General features: G+C 45.0%; 1 protein-coding gene across 4 annotated transcripts in view; it reads right to left on the reverse strand.

Annotated features, from left to right (window-relative positions):
- Positions 1 to 21,614, reverse strand: part of LOC5518481 (unhealthy ribosome biogenesis protein 2 homolog) — a 40,447-nt gene that overhangs the window by 3,930 nt on the left and 14,903 nt on the right. The window contains exons 17-30 of one of the 4 annotated variants that reach the window (XM_048734227.1): positions 11,440 to 11,574; positions 10,833 to 11,002; positions 10,350 to 10,469; positions 7,767 to 7,903; positions 6,679 to 6,926; positions 6,471 to 6,575; positions 5,007 to 5,174; positions 4,624 to 4,734; positions 4,044 to 4,169; positions 3,392 to 3,642; positions 1,913 to 2,027; positions 1,319 to 1,732; positions 739 to 858; positions 139 to 249 (exon numbers count right to left, since the gene is read on the reverse strand). In XM_048734227.1, the coding sequence (XP_048590184.1) occupies positions 139 to 249; positions 739 to 858; positions 1,319 to 1,732; positions 1,913 to 2,027; positions 3,392 to 3,642; positions 4,044 to 4,169; positions 4,624 to 4,734; positions 5,007 to 5,174; positions 6,471 to 6,575; positions 6,679 to 6,926; positions 7,767 to 7,903; positions 10,350 to 10,469; positions 10,833 to 11,002; positions 11,440 to 11,574 (2,331 nt within the window). Of the gene's footprint in view, positions 1 to 138; positions 250 to 738; positions 859 to 1,318; positions 1,733 to 1,912; positions 2,028 to 3,391; positions 3,643 to 4,043; positions 4,170 to 4,623; positions 4,735 to 5,006; positions 5,175 to 6,470; positions 6,576 to 6,678; positions 6,984 to 7,766; positions 7,904 to 10,349; positions 10,470 to 10,832; positions 11,003 to 11,439; positions 11,575 to 21,614 lie in introns of all 4 variants that reach the window. The other 3 variants (XM_048734226.1, XM_048734225.1, XM_048734228.1) reach the window with 3 other exon arrangements.

Consider the following 21,614-nt stretch of genomic DNA (forward strand, 5'->3'; position numbering starts at 1 on the left):
GCATGAAGGCCTCGCTCCTAAGTACAATAATTATGATACTACGATCACGTGATGGAAAGCGAATGAGTGAGGTAGAATCATGTGTTGAACCGATAAAGCAACAATACACCAACAATAAAAGAACAATTCAATGAGTACCGTGCCGAGGGTAACAATGCTTGTCATGATGTCCAGAGCAATCAGCCGGTGTCGGGTACCCTGTGGTGTCTTAGCTTGTTGCTGCACGACAAATTGAAGGGCCATCAAAACCTGCAAAGAGGCACTCGTTAAACTTTGACCAGTCTGAGAGAGTACCCAGCTTCATATTGATAGCGTGACCTGGGTAAATCACTTGGTTCAGCTCACGTGACTTGCCTCGGGTAGTACCTTGCCAGATCACGTGACCTACCTTGGGTAGGACTAGGCTCAACTCACGTGACTCGCCTAAGGCAGTACTGGGTTCAGCTCACGTTACTTACCTCGGGTAGTACTGGGCTCAGCTCACGTGACTCGAATAGGGCAGTACTGGGTTCAGCTCACGTGACTCGCCTAGGGCAGTACTGGGTTCAGCTCACGTGACTCGAATAGGGCAGTACTGGGTTCAGCTCACGTGACTCGAATAGGGCAGTACTGGGTTCAGCTCACGTGACTCGCCTAGGGCAGTACTGGGTTCAGATCACGTGACCTACCTCGGGTAGTCCTGGGCTCAGCTCACGTGACTCGCCTAGGGCAGTACTGTGTTCAGCTCACGTTACTTACCTCGGGTAATACTGGTCGAAAATCTTTTTTGTTCTCCTTTGTTATCTTTCTTTTCAATAGATAGGACCAGAGTTGCAGCAAAGCCGTGAGTCGCTTGGTGGACTGGGCACTACTTGTGCGCTGCAAGACAAAAATGTTTTGACTATCAATCCCATCGAATCATTCTTGCAAACTTGATAAAGGGCAATTGATTGTCAGGATCTATGCTACTAGCTTGACTTGTTCGTTATGAATAGATTGTAAGCCAAGGGAGGATGGAGAATACTCCAAGATGAAATACCACCCTCTGATAGGTCGAGGCGGATCAATGCGAGAGGCATCCATTTTTATCTCATCGCTCCAGCGATAATATCTTGCTATCAAATATCAGATAGCTCTTGTAATTAGTCCTTTGTGTTCTCAAATATAAACAGTAACAAAGGGATGATTATTATGATTATTATGATATTATGATTTAACGGACAAAATCAGGTCTTCGCAGTCGCACTGTATATATCTGGCGCGTAGGTAAGATTTGCTGAGGGGTAGGGGGTAGGGGTGCACGCGCCTCTAGCAAAGCGCCCGTTATATAGCCACCTACCAGCTCTTTAACTAAGGCCTTCAGCAGCATCGTCTTCTTCTCTGCCTCAGCGCCGCGAAGCAGAGCCACGACCACACCCATTCCCTCCTCTCTCAACATATCAGTCGCTCGTCCAGACTCGTACGAGACGCGTGGAATACACGTGACATCACCAGCTGTAGTGACGTCACCAGGATTTATGACATCATTAATGACGTCATCGTGTCTTGTGATGCCAACACCTGTGCTGTGTTTTTCGTCATTTTGGTCAATGACGTCATTATATACATGCGCAATGGACGTTAGTAAGTGCAGGATGGATGTAAGCATGCGTGAATAGAGTTGCTCAGGGAAGAGGTCTTGCCACATGGAAACGGAGGAGGAGATGACGGTTAGCAGACGTAAACAGCTCGTGATGCAGTGGCGAGATTCTGCCTGAGAAGAAAAAAAGTAGGGACTTTTTGAGATTTAATGGAATGTGTGATCTATGTGAAGGGGGACCGTAACATTTTTCAAGAAGCATATAGTTAAACCCAAATTTGAGTTGAAGGTACCCATACTGGCTGTTCTATCACGGGGTATAGGCGGTATTACTATCATGAGCTGAGGTCTCACCTCTGTAAAGTCTTTATTACGGGTGTTGAGGAAGTCTGTCGCGAACTTGAGAAATGCTGGGAATATCTTCTTCCACCGCCACTCTGCGAAGGTCTCCTCACTCTTTGCAAGTTTTCTAAAAAAAGTATCAATCAGGACAATACTTTGGGAGTGTGAGTCAGGGCGTTGTCTGGTATTCAGGTCATTACCAGGCACTTAAAATATGGCCAGGTACTCAGGGGTATGGCCTGGTACTCAGGGGTATTACGAGGTGTATAGGGGTATGACCAGGTACTCAGGGGTATGGCCAGGTACTCAGGGGTATGGCCAGGTACTTAGGGGTATGGCCAGGTACTCAGGGGTATGGCCTGGTACTTAGGGGTATGGTCAGGCACTCAGGGGTATGTCCAGGTATTCAGGGGTATGGCCAGGTACTCAGGAGTATTACGAGGTATATAGGGGTATGGCCAGGTACTCAGGGGTATGACCAGGTACTCAGGGGTATGACGAGGTACTCAGGGGTATGGCCAGGTACTCAGAGGTATGGCCAGGCACTCAGGGGTATTACCAGGCACTCAGGGGTATTACCAGGTACTCAGGGGTATGACCAGGTACTCAGGGGTATGGCCAGGTACTCAGGGGTATGGCCAGGTACTCAGGGGTATGACCAGGTACTCAGGGGTATGACGAGGTACTCAGGGGTATGGCCAGGTACTCAGGGGTATGACCAGGTACTCAGGGGTATGACGAGGTATATAGGGGTATGACGAGGTACTCAGGGATATGGCCTGGTACTAAGGGGTATGGCCAGGTACTCAGGGGTATGGCCTGGTACTCAGGGGTATGGCCTGGTACTCAGGGGTATGTCCAGGTACCCACTCAGGGGTATGACCAGGCACTCATGGGTATGGCCAGGTACTCAGGGGTATTGCCAGGTACTCAGGTGCAGGCCAGGTACTCAGGGGTATTGCCAGGTACTCAGGGGTATTTCCAGGTACTCAGGGGTATTTCCAGGTACTCAGGGGTATTTCCAGGTACTCAGGGGTATGGCCAGATGTTCAGGGGTATGGCCAGGTACTCAGGGGTATGGCCAGGTACTCAGGGGTATGGCCAGGTACTCAGGTGCAGGCCAGGTACTCAGGGGTATGACCAGGTACTCAGGGGTATGACGAGGTACTCAGGAGTATGGCCAGGCACTCAGGGGTATGGCCAGGTATTCAGGGGTATGGCCAGGCACTCAGGGGTATGTCCAGGTATTCAGGGGTATGGCCAGGTATGACCTGGGAACGGACTAAAATGTTGACCTCAATAGGTTTAGAAAAAAAAAACTGAAAATAATGTCTTACAGAAAGATAAGTTATTGGCATTCAAATTTGTTTTACAATAAATAGAGTTAAAATATACAGTAAATATTAGCCTTGAGACCATATTAGGGTGGACGGCGCTGATTGTTTAATATTTCTGGACCTGAGATACAGGTACTTCAGAAGTTTCATTTACCTTGAATTCTGGGATACTACAAACATGTGAAGAACCGAGGCATAGCAGTCCACCAACACAGGGTTCCCCTCTAGTATGGATGCGCAGTTATCACTAGCCAAAGACACATCACCAGGCTCGCTGTGCTTTCTCTTCCTGCGACGTGGCCTGGCAACCAGTTCAAGGAATGCGATCACCGAAGGGGCGAGAGTGGTCGCCATGATGGCGGCCATTTTGATTTCTTTCAGCCGCGAAGTCTTGAGAGCTAGAACCTTTGAGGAAGAAAATGGGCAGATTAACTTCAATTTTATAATATGAACACAGTACCTAAGAATTGCAAACATTTTGCACGTACTATTACTAGGGTAACCGTAGGGAGCTTCAAACTCCCAAGGAATCATGGCTTGAACTAACGGCAATTTTGCGAGGGGCATATTTGACATTTCCGCGTATTTTCCAACAAATTTCCGTGACTTCCGCAATTGTTCAACTGATGCAAACATTTTACAGTAATAGATATTTGTTTTCAGTGCATTAAAACACATGAGACCTTCACCTGCGGCTATATTTTTTTCGCTTTACTCTCTGAAGCGCAAAGTTCGTGGAAATAAAGTGACGCGAAAGTTTCGAAGTTTCATATAGTAAAGTATAACAAATAAATGTGTTGATTTACCTCTCTGAGAACTTGAAGAATAGCGCTGGCTATCTTGATCACAGGCTCATGGCGGGAAATAACCTTGCGGGTGACTTTTTTACTAGACTCCACTGCTTCACAACACTGAGACAATTTGCTGCACATCTGTAAGTCGAAAGACGATTGTGAGATACTGATAGAAATGATTGCTGGCCTGGTTAAATTCGACGCTTTCGAACTTTTTTTTAGCGAAGAGGAGGCAAGTATAGAGTCTTTTTAAAAGGAAAACAAGAAATAGGTCTCAGCTTAGACGGGATAAAGGGGATTCAGAAAAAGAAGGAGAGAAAGGTAAACAGAAAATCGTAAAGAAAACAAAACGATATGGATAGCTACACAGACAAAATATTAAAGAAAATAAAGACAATTTCATTGAAATGAAGATTTGACTGCCTATTCATACATTAGACAAGAATAAGTTGCTTGTGCTTTCGAGTTTTTGTCGATCACCTTATGCGACAAAAAAGCAGGATGGAAATGGGATGGTTGGAAAATAGAAAATGGAAATATAACAAGCGCAGTGGGATGGCACAGCTGGGCGGTCTTTCGCTGACAAACTCACCTGTGAAGTGAAGGTGCTAGTTGAGGTCTCTTGTGATGCATTCTTTAGAGCAAGCCGCAACACCGAACACAGAAGATCCAGGGAGGTCAACTGGAACGAAGAGGACCAGCTCTGAAACAAATAGTCATAGGGTCGTGCAGTAGAACCGATGAATAACAGACAATGTCGGGACTAAACTTAGGAGCCGTTGCATAGAGGTTTCCGGGAGCGGGGGTGGGTGGGGGGATGGGGTATTTTATTCCAGGAAGTTGAAGGGTTTGAAATATTTTGGGAAATTGGAGTAGCCTTTAGGAAATATTACCGCCATAGGGGGTATGGACGGTTTCATGAATCACACAATGCAACCGAACATCTAAAATAATGAAGATCCTCGTTTCTCTTACCTCCTCTGTGGTCACACATAACATTGATTCCACGAGCCGTAAAAGTAACTGATCCGTATCAATTGCGTGACAGATCAGATACCGCTTGCGTGACAGACAGCCTCGTACAACCACCGTCAGCAGGCGGCGGCACAAGAATGAAACCTTGAGAGACGCCTCATGGAAACCCTGGGACATAGCAAAATAATAATGGTAAGAAATTGAATAGCTAAATAATAATGGTAATAAACTGAATGGTGATATGAAATATAAGTCATTGATAATGGTAAAAAGACGGTGTTGCAAAGGTCCAAGAATGAAACCTTGAGAGACGCCTCATGGTAACTCTGGGACATACAGTAGCAACACAACAATGGCTTGAAATTGAATGGTGATATAAAATATGAGGCACTGATAATGGTAAAAGATGCTGATGCAAAGGACCAAGAATGAAACCTTGAGAGACACCTCATCAGAACCCTGGGACATAGCAACCTAAAATGTTAAGAAACTGAATATTGATATGAAAGATTATGTCATAATGGTAAAACAATGCTGTTGTAAAGGACGAAATGGGAGCCGTGGGGGAAGAAATTCATGGGACCTTTGATCTTGGCCTAAAGCTTGATTAGTAAAAGAAGACTGGGATTATTACAACAGATACAAGGACAAGATCCAACACAAGAAAACAGCAGAATACGAGAAATAGCAGCACTTCAAATAGAGTATAAAGAGCCACTATCAGAATCACCTTTGTCATTGTTTTCATTCCACATTAAATGAAAGATTAGGTGAAGAATTTTAATTAAAAAACAAAGTTTTTATACTTCATTCACCCAAACAATTTAAAATGTCACCAAAAGCTTCCCCAAATCAACCGATGGAAAAAGATGCTCTCTGAATGAGAAATAGATTCAGGCAACACACAGAACACAAGAGATATGGTACCAGAACAAAGCTTAGAGGAACGTCATGTAAAAGAGTCCATTTAGGTGGCCCGCGTCAATTCAAAAGGACTGCTCTCCCAAAATTCGCGCGTTCTCAAACCGCTCCCATACAATCATTATTTATGCGATTTCTCTAATTCTTTCAAATTCTTATGAAAAAAAAAAACACATCCTAGATTCGGAGTTTATTGCAATGCTAGGTTAAATCCAAACCGATTGCGGTATAATTGGGATTAATCGGAGGTCGAAGTTTTGAAAAAAAGCGGCTATAGTACAAAATCAAAATGCGAGACTCCTCTAAGATATGCTGTAATAACTAAATCGAGTTTCAAAGATCACGCCTGTGAAATGATATTCGGTTGGGCCGATCGACTCTAAATCGACTATAACAATCTAATCTCGAGATAGACGTCTTGAAGAATGATGAACATACTGCCAATCAAATCGTTCACAGAAAGAATTCTAATATCTAAAAGTAAGAATTGATATGTCCCTTCATAAAAAAAATGTAAAATAAAGCATGAACATTATGTATCACCTGGCTGCAGTCTCTGAACGCGAACACATCACACGCAAGGAGAGCCAGGACACAAGTCACATGATTTAAGTCTGTTAACCAATCAAGCGGCAGCACAGAAAGAAACTAAAAACAAAACATAAATAGTGAGATTATTTATTTCTGTCTTGCATCGCCCAACATAAACTAGAACAATAAAATAACTGCTGAAAAAAAAATTCAAATTCACCTCTAATTCCTTCTCTAGCTGATTCAGTCCCTCTGGAGACAGACTTGGCTGATTGTCCGTTTTCTGAAGTAAATCTGCAATAACTTTGCGCGCATTTGCCACAAGACTTGATATTAATGATGGCAGCGGTGGAGTAATCGGTGGTGTCTTCGTGACGTCATTCTCCATGGCGTCATTCTCCGTGACGTCATCCCTCGTGGCAACTTCGTCATCTGTTATAGACTCGCTGCTTTCATCGTCTGACGAGTCTGATCGGGAGAAAGTTGAAACAGTTCCATGAATTTGTGATTTCCAGTGATTCAGAGCTGTATGTTGAAAAAAGAACCACTGAGAAACTGCTTGCCTCAAATCTTCACACTGAAGTTTATATGGGACCCGACATTTCTATAACTATTAAGTATATTATACAAGCTGGAGTCGGGATTTCAATCAAACGCGGTATCACAGCCACTTTATCGCTCGTCGGTGTTTTCTTTCTTCTTGACTTGACTTCGCCGCTCAGACAAACAAAACAGTCAAACTATTCAGGGATTTAGCTTTCTGTGAGTATATTTGCCAATCTTGGTAACTTAAGTTAGACCTGCTCTCTTCTTCCGAGTTATTTCACATGATCTCTTTTCATTCCTATCGAGTTGGCAAAACAACAACACGCAACCGGCGGGGGAGTAGGACAAAATAAAAGAAGCAAATCCTCACGCGCAGTGGTGGCGTGGTGATTTCTAAAAATAGCCAGATTCGGAATCGACATGGCGCGCGGGTAATACCAAAGTGTCCCTCTCTTATCTTATGCTCTCTTGGTATAAACTGATCTCTATCATAAGTTCACTTCCTGTCGATTACCTAACATTCTCTGGTGATTTTTAATGGAATATGACAAAAACATTTCAAAATATTGAAAGCAGTGTGTCTATTGGAAGTTCCTTTGAGGATGTGATTGATAATTTATAGCGGATGTCCTGTTAAATAGCGCGGATTCTAATAGATCATTTTGTCTCTTAACGGTTGAGGTTTCCGTCGGCCCTCCGGAAGTAACTTGGTGACAATGCTTTAACACAAAAATATGGTGCAGCATGAAAAGTTGTACTTACCACTCTCACTCTTATCCATATCTACATCCGGGACCTCAGCTTGCACTGTTGATACACAGCGCATGCTTGTTTCTTCAATACCCGCTGAACTAAATCCTTGCAGTAGCTTGACAAGAGTGATGGCACTTGGCAAGTTGCTAAAAAGAGAAACAAAGATGACGGGCTATAGGATAACGACGGGCTATAGGATAACCACGGGCTATAGGATAACGACGTGCTATAGTATAACGACGGGCTACAGGATAACGACGGGCTATAGGATAACGACGGGCTATAGGATAACGACGGGCTATAGGATAACGACGGGCTATAGGATAACGACGGGCTATAGGATAACGACGGGCTATAGGATAACGACGGGCTATAGGATAACGACGGGCTATAGGATAACCACGGGCTATAGGATAACGACGGGCTATAGGATAACCACGGGCTATAGGATAACGACGGGCTATAGGATAACCACGGGCTATAGGATAACCACGGGCTATAGGATAACCACGGGCTAAAGGATAACCACGGGCTATAGGATAACCACGGGCTATAGGATAACGACGGGCTATAGGATAACGACGGGCTATAGGATAGCGACGGGCTATAGGATAACGACGGGCTATAGGATAACGACGGGCTATAGGATAACGACGGGCTACAGGATAACGACGGGCTATAGGATAACCACGGGCTATAGGATAACCACGGGCTATAGGATAACGACGGGCTACAGGATAACCACGGGCTATAGGATAACGACGGGCTATAGGATAGCGACGGGCTATAGGATAACGACGGGCTATAGGATAACGACGGGCTATAGGATAGCGACGGGCTATAGGATAACGACGGGCTATAGGATAACGACGGGCTATAGGATAGCGACGGGCTATAGGATAACGACGGGCTATAGGATAACGACGGGCTATAGGATAACGACGGGCTACAGGATAACCACGGGCTATAGGATAACGACGGGCTATAGGATAACGACGGGCTACAGGATAACGACGGGCTATAGGATAACGACGGGCTATAGGATAACGACGGGCTATAGGATAACGACGGGCTATAGGATAACGACGGGCTATAGGATAACGACGGGCTATAGGATAACGACGGGCTACAGGATAACGACGGGCTATAGGATAACGACGGGCTATAGGATAGCGACGGGCTATAGGATAACGACGGGCTATAGGATAACGACGGGCTATAGGATAACGACGGGCTATAAGATAACGACGGGCTATAGGATAACCACGGGCTATAGGATAACGACGGGCTATAGGATAACGACGGGCTATAGGATAACGACGGGCTACAGGATAACGACGGGCTATAGGATAACGACGGGCTACAGGATAATGACGGGCTATAGGATAACCACGGGCTATAGGATAACCACGGGCTATAGGATAACGACGGGCTACAGGATAACGACGGGCTATAGGATAACGACGGGCTATAGGATAACGACGGGCTATAGGATAACCACGGGCTATAGGATAACGACGGGCTATAGGATAGCGACGGGCTATAGGATAGCGACGGGCTATAGGATAACCACGGGCTATAGGATAACGACGGGCTATAGGATAACGAAGGGCTATAGGATAACGACGGGCTATAGGATAACCACGGGCTATAGGATAACGACGGGCTATAGGATAACGACGGGCTATAGGATAACCACGGGCTATAGGATAACCACGGGCTATAGGATAACGACGGGCTATAGGATAACGACGGGCTATAGGATAACGACGGGCTATAGGATAACGACGGGCTATAGGATAACGACGGGCTATAGGATAACCACGGGCTATAGGATAACCACGGGCTATAGGATAACCACGGGCTATAGGATAACGACGGGCTATAGGATAGCGACGGGCTATAGGATAGCGACGGGCTATAGGATAACGACGGGCTATAGGATAACGACGGGCTATAGGATAACGACGGGCTATAGGATAACGACGGGCTATAGGATAACGACGGGCTACAGGATAACGACGGGCTATAGGATAGCGACGGGCTATAGGATAACGACGGGCTATAGGATAACGACGGGCTATAGGATAACGACGGGCTATAGGATAGCGACGGGCTATAGGATAACGACGGGCTATAGGATAGCGACGGGCTATAGGATAACCACGGGCTATAGGATAACCACGGGCTATAGGATAGTCCCAGACTTAAAACTATCTGTATTTGAAAATGTAAATTTCAATCAGAATCGATACTTTTGTGCATCTAGTGAACTATTGCTATCCGCTAAAACTGGACCAATTCACACCTTTAATCCATAAAAAGTGACCCCACCCTCCGACCTTTAAAAAACCTACGAACCCTATAAACCGCCACAAATCTCGTTTCATTCCAATTCAATGCACAGTAAGCGTAGTGACCTGCGCACGCTTGCGACTTTGTTTGTTTGTAGAACGCGAAACGCCAGTTTATCATTAACTGGTGGATTTAAGGCGTATCCAACCAACACAGACTATCCATGTTTAAGATGACTCTTATTAGGGCATTACAACAGGCATTCCTTCGACAAAAACCTGGAGCATACAAACCCACCTCAGCGAATGCCCGACCCGTTGCCATAGAGATATTAGGAGCGCCGTCTGTATGGATGGGATCTCGTGGAATACAGAACTGTGGACAAGTTCCCGCGATATCGAGTTTGCTGTGTAGAGTCTAGCAAAAAAAAAATGTCTGTCAGTTTCAACATGTACCGATTCTATTTGCATGCAGCTTTATTTACCATCGTATTTGTAAAGTGAGGAACCGCAGGGGGGAGGGGCTGGGGTCCCGCGGCTCCCCCCCCCTCCCCTCCACACACACACTTTTCAACATCCTCCGCGGTCCCGGAAGGTTGGATGTCCGGATCAATTTTTCGGGCACTTTTTTCTCCCAACTCTAAATAGTGATTCACTAGTAAAGTCTTCAAGACTTCAAACGAAGAGGGAAGGGGGGGGGGGGGGGGTATCCAAAATGGCGGATGACAGAGACTTTAAAACTATTTCACTAAGTCCGAAAGGGGCGCTTGCACTCTCTCACCCTTGCCCCTCGGTGTATTTGCTGCACTCAGCTGTAGTAAGCGACAACATCAGATAACGAGTGATTGACAAGCGCTGATCTTGGGAACACTGAGGCAAAAGCACAACAGCGCACGTACTGATCACGTGCCACAAAGTTACGGGAAGATTTGATTGGTTGATGGTCCAGACCTATGAGAAGAAAAACATACTCTTTTTTGTATCGCAGTGTTTTGATGTCATGAATTGTCTTATTTTGCCTCCTACTGATAATACCTATATATTTTGTGATTCATTATAGACGAGAGTTTTAAAATTTTATTGCTGGACTTTGACTTTAATCAACATTGCTATACTGAAAAAATGATATTTTTAATATCGAATAGTTTGTTAAATGCAATTATAGGAACGATCGATACCCACCCAATCTCTCAATTGAGAGAATTTTGTCACCCCTGGAATTGGCCAAAATACAGTGTTACTTTTTCTCTGGAATCACACATCTTCTACTTACAGAAAAGAGGTGTTTTGTCCCAGAAGGCGAGAACACTTCAGTTAAGTAAATCGGTTTTTGACTGATAAAAGTATATGTGCTATTTGTGTATTTGTGATAAATTATATACCATTACCTGGCCTGTCCAGGAAACAGGTGTAGGCGTGGCACCTATGGTCCAGTCACACACCATGCCCACTAACACTTCCATCTGACTGTCTCGTGTATCGTTCATCAGGGCCATACGAATCTCATGCATGCATAGCCTAGCCTGGGGAAGAATAGAATATCACATAGGGCCATACGAATCTCATGCATGCATAGCCTAGCCTGGGGAAGAATAGAATATCACATAGGGACATACGAATCTCATGCATGCATAGCCTAGCCTGGGGAAGAATAGACTATCACATAGAGCCATACGAATCTCATGCATGCATAGCCTAGCCTGGGGAAGAATAGACTATCACACAGGGCCATACGAATCTCATGCATGCATAGCCTAGCCTGGGGAAGAATAGACTATCACATAGAGCCATACGAATCTCATGCATGCATAGCATAGCCTGGGGAAGAATAGACTATCACATAGGGCCATACGAATCAGATACATGCATAGCATAGCCTGGGGAAGAATAGACTATCACACAGGGCCATACGAATCTCATGCATGCATAGCCTAGCCTGGGGAAGAATAGACTATCACATAGGGCCATACGAATCTCATGCATGCATAGCCTAGCCTGGGGAAGAATAGACTATCACACAGGGCCATACGAATCTCATGCATGCATAGCCTAGGCTGGGGAAAAAAGAATATCACATAGGGCCATACGAATCTCATGCATGCATAGCCTAGCCTGGGGAAGAATAGACTATCACATAGGGCCATACAAATCAGATACATGCATAGCATAGCCTGGAGGAAAATAGAATATCACATAGGGCCATACGAATCTCATGCATGCATAGCCTAGCCTGGGGAAGAATAGAATATCACATAGGGCCATACGAATCTCATGCATGCGTAGCATAGCCTGGGGAAGAATAGACTATCACATAGGGCCATACGCATCTGATGCATGCATAGCCTAGCCTGGGGAAGAATAGACTATCACATAGGGCCATACGAATCTCATGCATGCATAGCCTAGCCTGGGGAAGAATAGACTATCACATAGGGCCATACAAATCTCATGCATGCATAGCATAGCCTGGGGAAGAATAGACTATCACATAGGGCCATACGAATCAGATACATGCATAGCATAGCCTGGAGGAAAATAGAATATCACATAGGGCCATACGAATCTCATGCATGCATAGCCTAGCCTGGGGAAGAATAGACTATCACATAGGGCCATACAAATCAGATACATGCATAGCATAGCCTGGAGGAAAATAGAATATCACATAGGGCCATACGAATCTCATGCATGCATAGCCTAGCCTGGGGAAGAATAGACTATCACATAGGGCCATACGAATCTCATGCATGCATAGCATAGCCTGGGGAAAAATAGACTATCACATAGGGCTATACGAATCTCATGCATGGATAGCATAGCCTGCGGAAGAATAGACTATCACATAGGGCCATACGAATCAGATACATGCATAGCATAGCCTGGGGAAGAATAGACTATCACATAGGGCCATACGAATCTCATGCATGCGTAGCCTAGCCTGGGGAAGAATAGACTATCACACAGGGCCATACGAATCTTATGCATGCGTAGCATAGCCTGGGGAAGAATAGACTATCACATAGGGCCATACGAATCTCATGCATGCGTAGCCTAGCCTGGGGAAGAATAGAATATCACATAGGGCCATACGGATCTCATGCATGCGTAGCATAGCCTGGGGAAGAATAGACTATCACATAGGGCCATACGAATCTGATGCATGCATAGCCTAGCCTGGGGAAGAATAGACTATCACATAGGGCCATACGAATCTCATGCATGCATAGCCTAGCCTGGGGAAGAATAGACTATCACATAGGGCCATACAAATCTCATGCATGCATAGCATAGCCTGGGGAAGAATAGACTATCACATAGGGCCATACGAATCAGATACATGCATAGCATAGCCTGGAGGAAAATAGAATATCACATAGGGCCATACGAATCTCATGCATGCATAGCCTAGCCTGGGGAAGAATAGACTATCACATAGGGCCATACAAATCAGATACATGCATAGCATAGCCTGGAGGAAAATAGAATATCACATAGGGCCATACGAATCTCATGCATGCATAGCCTAGCCTGGGGAAGAATAGAATATCACATAGGGCCATACGAATCTCATGCATGCGTAGCATAGCCTGGGGAAGAATAGACTATCACATAGGGCCATACGAATCTCATGCATGCATAGCCTAGCCTGGGGAAGAATAGACTATCACACAGGGCCATACGAATCTCATGCATGCATAGCCTAGCCTGGGGAAGAATAGACTATCACATAGGGCCATACGAATCTCATGCATGCATAGCCTAGCCTGGGGAAGAATAGACTATCACATAGGGCCATACAAATCTCATGCATAGCATAGCCTGGGGAAGAATAGACTATCACATAGGGCCATACGAATCAGATACATGCATAGCCTAGGCTGGGGAAAAAAGAATATCACATAGGGCCATACGAATCTCATGCATGCATAGCCTAGCCTGGGGAAGAATAGACTATCACATAGGGCCATACAAATCAGATACATGCATAGCATAGCCTGGAGGAAAATAGAATATCACATAGGGCCATACAAATCTCATGCATGCATAGCCTAGCCTGGGGAAGAATAGAATATCACATAGGGCCATACGAATCTCATGCATGCGTAGCATAGCCTGGGGAAGAATAGACTATCACATAGGGCCATACGAATCTGATGCATGCATAGCCTAGCCTGGGGAAGAATAGACTATCACATAGGGCCATACGAATCTCATGCATGCATAGCCTAGCCTGGGGAAGAATAGACTATCACATAGGGCCATACAAATCTCATGCATGCATAGCATAGCCTGGGGAAGAATAGACTATCACATAGGGCCATACGAATCAGATACATGCATAGCATAGCCTGGAGGAAAATAGAATATCACATAGGGCCATACGAATCTCATGCATGCATGGCCTAGCCTGGACAAAAATAGAATATCACATAGGGCCATACGAATCTCATGCATGCATAGCATAGCCTGGGGAAGAATAGACTATCACATAGGGCCATACGAATCTCATGCATGCATAGCATAGCCTGGGGAAGAATAGACTATCACACATGGCCATACGAATCTCGTGCATGCATAGCCTAGCCTGGGGAAGAATAGACTATCACATAGGGCCATACGAATCTCATGCATGCATAGCCTAGCCTGGGGAAGAATAGACTATCACACAGGGCCATACGAATCTCATGCATGCATAGCCTAGCCTGGGGAAGAATAGACTATCACATAGGGCCATACGAATCTCATGCATGCATGGCATAGCCTGGGGAAGAATAGACTATCACATAGGGCCATACGAATCTCATGCATGCATAGCCTAGCCTGGGGAAGAATAGACTATCACATAGGGCCATACGAATCTCATGCATGCATAGCCTAGCCTGGGGAAGAATAGACTATCACATAGGGCCATACGAATCTCATGCATGCATAGCCTAGGCTGGGGAAAATAGAATATCACATAGGGCCATACGAATCTCATGCATGCATAGCCTAGCCTGGGGAAGAATAGACTATCACACAGGGCCATACGAATCTTATGCATGCATAGCATAGCCTGGGGAAGAATAGACTATCACATAGGGCCATACGAATCTCATGCATGCATAGCCTAGCCTGGGGAAGAATAGACTATCGCATAGGGCCATACGAATCTCATGCATGCATAGCATAGCCTGGGGAAAAATAGACTATCACATAGAGCCATACAAATCTCATGCATGCATAGCCTAGCCTGGGGAAGAATAGACTATCGCATAGGGCCATACGAATCTCATGCATGCATAGCATAGCCTGGGGAAAAATAGACTATCACATAGAGCCATACAAATCTCATGCATGCATAGCCTAGCCTGGGGAAGAGTAGACTATCACATAGGGCCATACGAATCTCATGCATGCATAGCATAGCCTGGGGAAGAAAAGACTATCACATAGGGCCATACGAATCTCATGCATGCATAGCATAGCCTGGGGAAGAATAGACTATCACATAGGGCCATACGAATCTCATGCATGCATAGCATAGCCTGGGGAAAAATAGACTATCACATAGAGCCATACAAATCTCATGCATGCATAGCCTAGCCTGGGGAAGAGTAGACTATCACATAGGGTCATACGAATCTCATGCATGCATAGCCTAGCCTGGGGAAGAATAGAATATCACATAGGGCCATACGAATCTCATGCATGCATAGCCTAGCCTGGGGAAGAATAGACTATCACATAGGGCCATACGAATCTCATGCATGCATAGCCTAGCCTGGGGAAAAATAGACTATCACATAGGGCCATACGAATCTCATGCATGCATAGCATAGCCTGGGGAAGAAAAGACTATAACATAGGGCCATACGAATCTCATGCATGCATAGCATAGCCTGGGGAAGAATAGACTATCACATAGGGCCATATGAATCTCATGCATGCATAGCATAGCCTGGGGAAGAATAGACTATCACATAGAGCCATACAAAGCTCATGCATGCATAGCCTAGCCTGGGGAAGAGTAGACTATCACATAGGGTCATACGAATCTCATGCATGCATAGCATAGCCTGGGGAAGAATAGACTATCACATAGAGCCATACAAATCTCATGCATGCATAGCCTAGCCTGGGGAAGAATAGAATATCACATGGGGCCATACGAATCTCATGCATGCATAGCCTAGCCTGGGGAAGAATAGACTATCACATAGGGCCATATGAATCTCATGCATGCATAGCCTAGCCTGGGGAAGAATAGACTATCACATAGGGCCATACGAATCTCATGCATGCATAGCATAGCCTGGGGAAGAAAAGACTATCACATAGGGCCATACGAATCTCATGCATGCATAGCATAGCCTGGAGGAAAATAGAATATCACATAGGGCCATACGAATCAGATACATGCATAGCATAGCCTGGAGGAAAATAGAATATCACATAGGGCCATACGAATCTCATGCATGCATAGCCTAGCCTGGGGAAAATAGAATATCACATAGGGCTATACGAATCTCATGCATGCATAGCCTAGCCTGGGGAAGAATAGACTATCACATAGGGCCATACGAATCTCATGCATGCATAGCATAGCCTGGGGAAGAATAAACTATCACATAGGGCCATACGAATCTCATGCATGCATAGCATAGCCTGGGGAAAAATAGACTATCACACAGGGCCATACGAATCTCATGCATGCATAGCATAGCCTGGGGAAAATAGAATATCACATAGGGCTATACGAATCTCATGCATGCATAGCCTAGCCTGGGGAAGAATAGACTATCACATAGGGCCATACGAATCTCATGCATGCATAGCATAGCCTGGGGAAGAATAAACTATCACATAGGGCCATACGAATCTCATGCATGCATAGCATAGCCTGGGGAAAAATAGACTATCACACAGGGCCATACGAATCTCATGCATGCATAGCATAGCCTGGGGAAGAATAGACTATCACATAGGGCCATATGAATCTCATGCATGCATAGCATAGCCTGGGGAAGAATAGACTATCACATAGAGCCATACAAATCTCATGCATGCATAGCCTAGCCTGGGGAAGAGTAGACTATCACATAGGGTCATACGAATCTCATGCATGCATAGGCTAGCCTGGGGAAGAATAGAATATCACATAGGGCCATACGAATCTCATGCATGCATAGCCTAGCCTGGGGAAAATAGAATATCACATAGGGCCATACGCATCTCATGCATGCATAGCCTAGCCTGGGGAAGAATAGACTATCACACAGGGCCATACAAATCTCATGTATGCATAGCCTAGCCTGGGGAAGAATAAACTATCACACAGGGCCATACGAATCTCATGCATGCATAGCATAGCCTGGGGAAGAATAGACTATCACATAGGGCCATACGAATCTCATGCATGCATAGAATAGCCTTAAGGAAAATAGAATATCACATAGGGCCATACGAATCAGATACATGCATAGCATAGCCTGGAGGAAAATAGAATATCACATAGGGCCATACGAATCTCATGCATGCATAGCCTAGGCTGGGGAAAATAGAATATCATATAGGGCTATACGAATCTCATGCATGCATAGCCTAGCCTGGGGAAGAATAGACTATCACACAGGGCCATACGAATCTTATGCATGCATAGCCTAGCCTGGGGAAGAATAGACTATCACATAAAGCCATACGAATCTCATGCATGCATAGCCTAGCCTGGGGAAGAATAAACTATCACACAGGGCCATACGAATCTCATGCATGCATAGCATAGCCTGGGGAAGAATAGACTATCACATAGGGCCATACGAATCTCATGCATGCATAGCATAGCCTTAAGGAAAATAGAATATCACATAGGGCCATACGAATCAGATACATGCATAGCATAGCCTGGAGGAAAATAGAATATCACATAGGGCCATACGAATCTCATGCATGCATAGCCTAGGCTGGGGAAAATAGAATATCACATAGGGCCATACGAATCTCATGCATGCATAGCCTAGCCTGTGGAAGAATAGACTATCACATAGGGCCATACGAATCTCATGCATGCATAGCCTAGCCTGGGGAAGAATAGACTATCACATAGGGCCATACGAATCTCTGCATGCATAGCATAGCCTGGGGAAGAAAAGACTATCACATAGGGCCATACGAATCTCATGCATGCATAGCCTAGCCTGGGGAAGAATAGAATATCACATAGGGCCATACGAATCTCATGCATGCATAGCCTAGCCTGGGGAAGAATAGACTATCACATAGGGCCATACGAATCTCATGCATGCATAGCCTAGCCTGGGGAAGAATAGAATATCATATAGGGCCATACGAATCTCATGCATGCATAGCCTAGCCTGGGGAAGAATAGACTATCACATAGGGCCATACGAATCTCATGCATGCATAGCATAGCCTGGGGAAGAATAGAATATCACATAGGGCCATACGAATCTCATGCATGCATAGCATAGCCTGGAGGAAAATAGAATATCACATAGGGCCATACGAATCTCATGCATGCATAGCATAGCCTGGAGGAAAATAGAATATCACATAGGGCCATACGAATCAGATACATGCATAGCATAGCCTGGAGGAAAATAGAATATCACATAGGGCCATACGAATCTCATGCATGCATAGCCTAGCCTGGGGAAAATAGAATATCACATAGGGCTATACGAATCTCATGCATGCATAGCCTAGCCTGGGGAAGAATAGACTATCACATAGGGCCATACGAATCTCATGCATGCATAGCATAGCCTGGGGAAGAATAGATTATCACATAGGGCCATACGAATCTCATTCATGCATAGCCTAGTCTGGGGAAGAATAGACTATCACATAGGGCCATACGAATCTCATGCATGCATAGCATAGCCTGGAGGAAAATAGAATATCACATAGGGCCATATGAATCTCATGCATGCATAGCCTAGCCTGGGGAAAATAGAATATCACATAGGGCTATACGAATCTCATGCATGCATAGCCTAGCCTGGGGAAGAATAGACTATCACATAGGGCCATACGAATCTCATGCATGCATAGCATAGCCTGGGGAAGAATAGATTATCACATAGGGCCATACGAATCTCATTCATGCATAGCCTAGCCTGGGGAAGAATAGACTATCACATAGGGCCATACGAATCTCATGCATGCATAGCATAGCCTGGAGGAAAATAGAATATCACATAGAGCCATACGAATCTCATGCATGCATAGCCTAGCCTGGGGAAAATAGAATATCAAATAGGGCCATACGAATCTCATGCATGCATAGCCTAGCCTGGGGAAGAATAGAATATCACATAGGGCCATACGAATCTCATGCATGCATAGCCTAGCCTGGGGAAAATAAAATATCACATAGGGCCATACGAATCTCATGCATGCATAGCATAGCCTGGAGGAAAATAGACTATCACATAGGGCCATACGAATCTCATGCATGCATAGCCTAGCCTGGGGAAAATAAACTATCACATAGGGCTATACGAATATCATGCATGCATAGCCTAGCCTGGGGAAGAATAGACTATCACATAGGGCCATACGAATCTCATGCATGCATAGCATAGCCTGGGGAAGAATAGAATATCACATAGGGCCATACAAATCTCATGCATGCATAGCATAGCCTGGGGAAGAATAGACTATCACACAGGGCCATACGAATCAGATACATGCATAGCATAGCCTGGGGAAAATAGAATATCACATAGGGCCATACGCATCTCATGCATGCATAGCCTAGCCTGGGGAAGAATAGACTATCACACAGGGCCATACGAATCTCATGTATGCATAGCCTAGCCTGGGGAAGAATAAACTATCACACAGGGCCATACGAATCTCATGCATGCATAGCATAGCCTGGGGAAGAATAGACTATCACATAGGGCCATACGAATCTCATGCATGCATAGCATAGCCTTAAGGAAAATAGAATATCACATAGGGCCATACGAATCAGATACATGCATAGCATAGCCTGGAGGAAAATAGAATATCACATAGAGCCATACGAATCTCATGCATGCATAGCCTAGGCTGGGGAAAATAGAATATCACATAGGGCTATACGAATCTCATGCATGCATAGCCTAGCCTGGGGAAGAATAGACTATCACACAGGGCCATACGAATCTTATGCATGCATAGCCTAGCCTGGGGAAGAATAGACTATCACATAGGGCCATACGAATCTCATGCATGCATAGCCTAGCCTGGGGAAGAATAAACTATCACACAGGGCCATACGAATCTCATGCATGCATAGCATAGCCTGGGGAAGAATAGACTATCACATAGGGCCATACGAATCTCATGCATGCATAGCATAGCCTTAAGGAAAATAGAATATCACATAGGGCCATACGAATCAGATACATGCATAGCATAGCCTGGAGGAAAATAGAATATCACATAGGGCCATACGAATCTCATGCATGCATAGCCTAGGCTGGGGAAAATAGAATATCACATAGGGCCATACGAATCTCATGCATGCATAGCCTAGCCTGGGGAAGAATAGACTATCACATAGGGCCATACGAATCTCATGCATGCATAGCCTAGCCTGGGGAAGAATAGACTATCGCATAGGGCCATACGAATCTCATGCATGCATAGCCTAGCCTGGGGAAGAATAGACTATCACATAGGGCCATACGAATCTCATGCATGCATAGCCTAGCCTGGGGAAGAATAGAATAGCACATAGGGCCATACGAATCTCATGTATGCATAGCATAGCCTGGGGAAGAATAGACTATCACATAGGGCCATACGAATCTCATGCATGCATAGCATAGCCTGGGAAAAATAGAATATCACATAGGGCCATACGAATCTCATGCATGCATAGCCTAGCCTGGGGAAGAATAGACTATCACATAGGGCCATACAAATCTCATGCATGCATAGCATAGCCTGGGGAAGAATAGACTATCACATAGTGCCATACGAATCAGATACATGCATAGCCTAGCCTGGGGAAGAATAGACTATCACATAGGGCCATACGAATCTCATGTATGCATAGCCTAGCCTGGGGAAGAATGAACTATCACACAGGGCCATACGAATCTCATGCATGCATAGCATAGCCTGGGAAAGAATAGACTATCACATAGGGCCATACGAATCTCATGCATGCATAGCATAGCCTTAAGGAAAATAGAATATCACATAGGGCCATACGAATCAGATACATGCATAGCATAGCCTGGAGGAAAATAGAATATCACATAGAGCCATACGAATCTCATGCATGCATAGCCTAGGCTGGGGAAAATAGAATATCACATAGGGCTATACGAATCTCATGCATGCATAGCCTAGCCTGGGGAAGAATAGACTATCACACAGGGCCATACGAATCTTATGCATGCATAGCCTAGCCTGGGGAAGAATAGACTATCACATAGGGCCATACGAATCTCATGCATGCATAGCCTAGCCTGGGGAAGAATAGACTATCACACAGGGCCATACGAATCTCGTGCATGCGTAGCCTAGCCTGGGGAAGAATAGACTATCACATAGGGCCATA

This window comes from Nematostella vectensis, chromosome 11 (assembly GCF_932526225.1).
Source record: "Nematostella vectensis chromosome 11, jaNemVect1.1, whole genome shotgun sequence".
Taxonomy (NCBI): Eukaryota; Metazoa; Cnidaria; class Anthozoa; order Actiniaria; family Edwardsiidae; genus Nematostella; species Nematostella vectensis.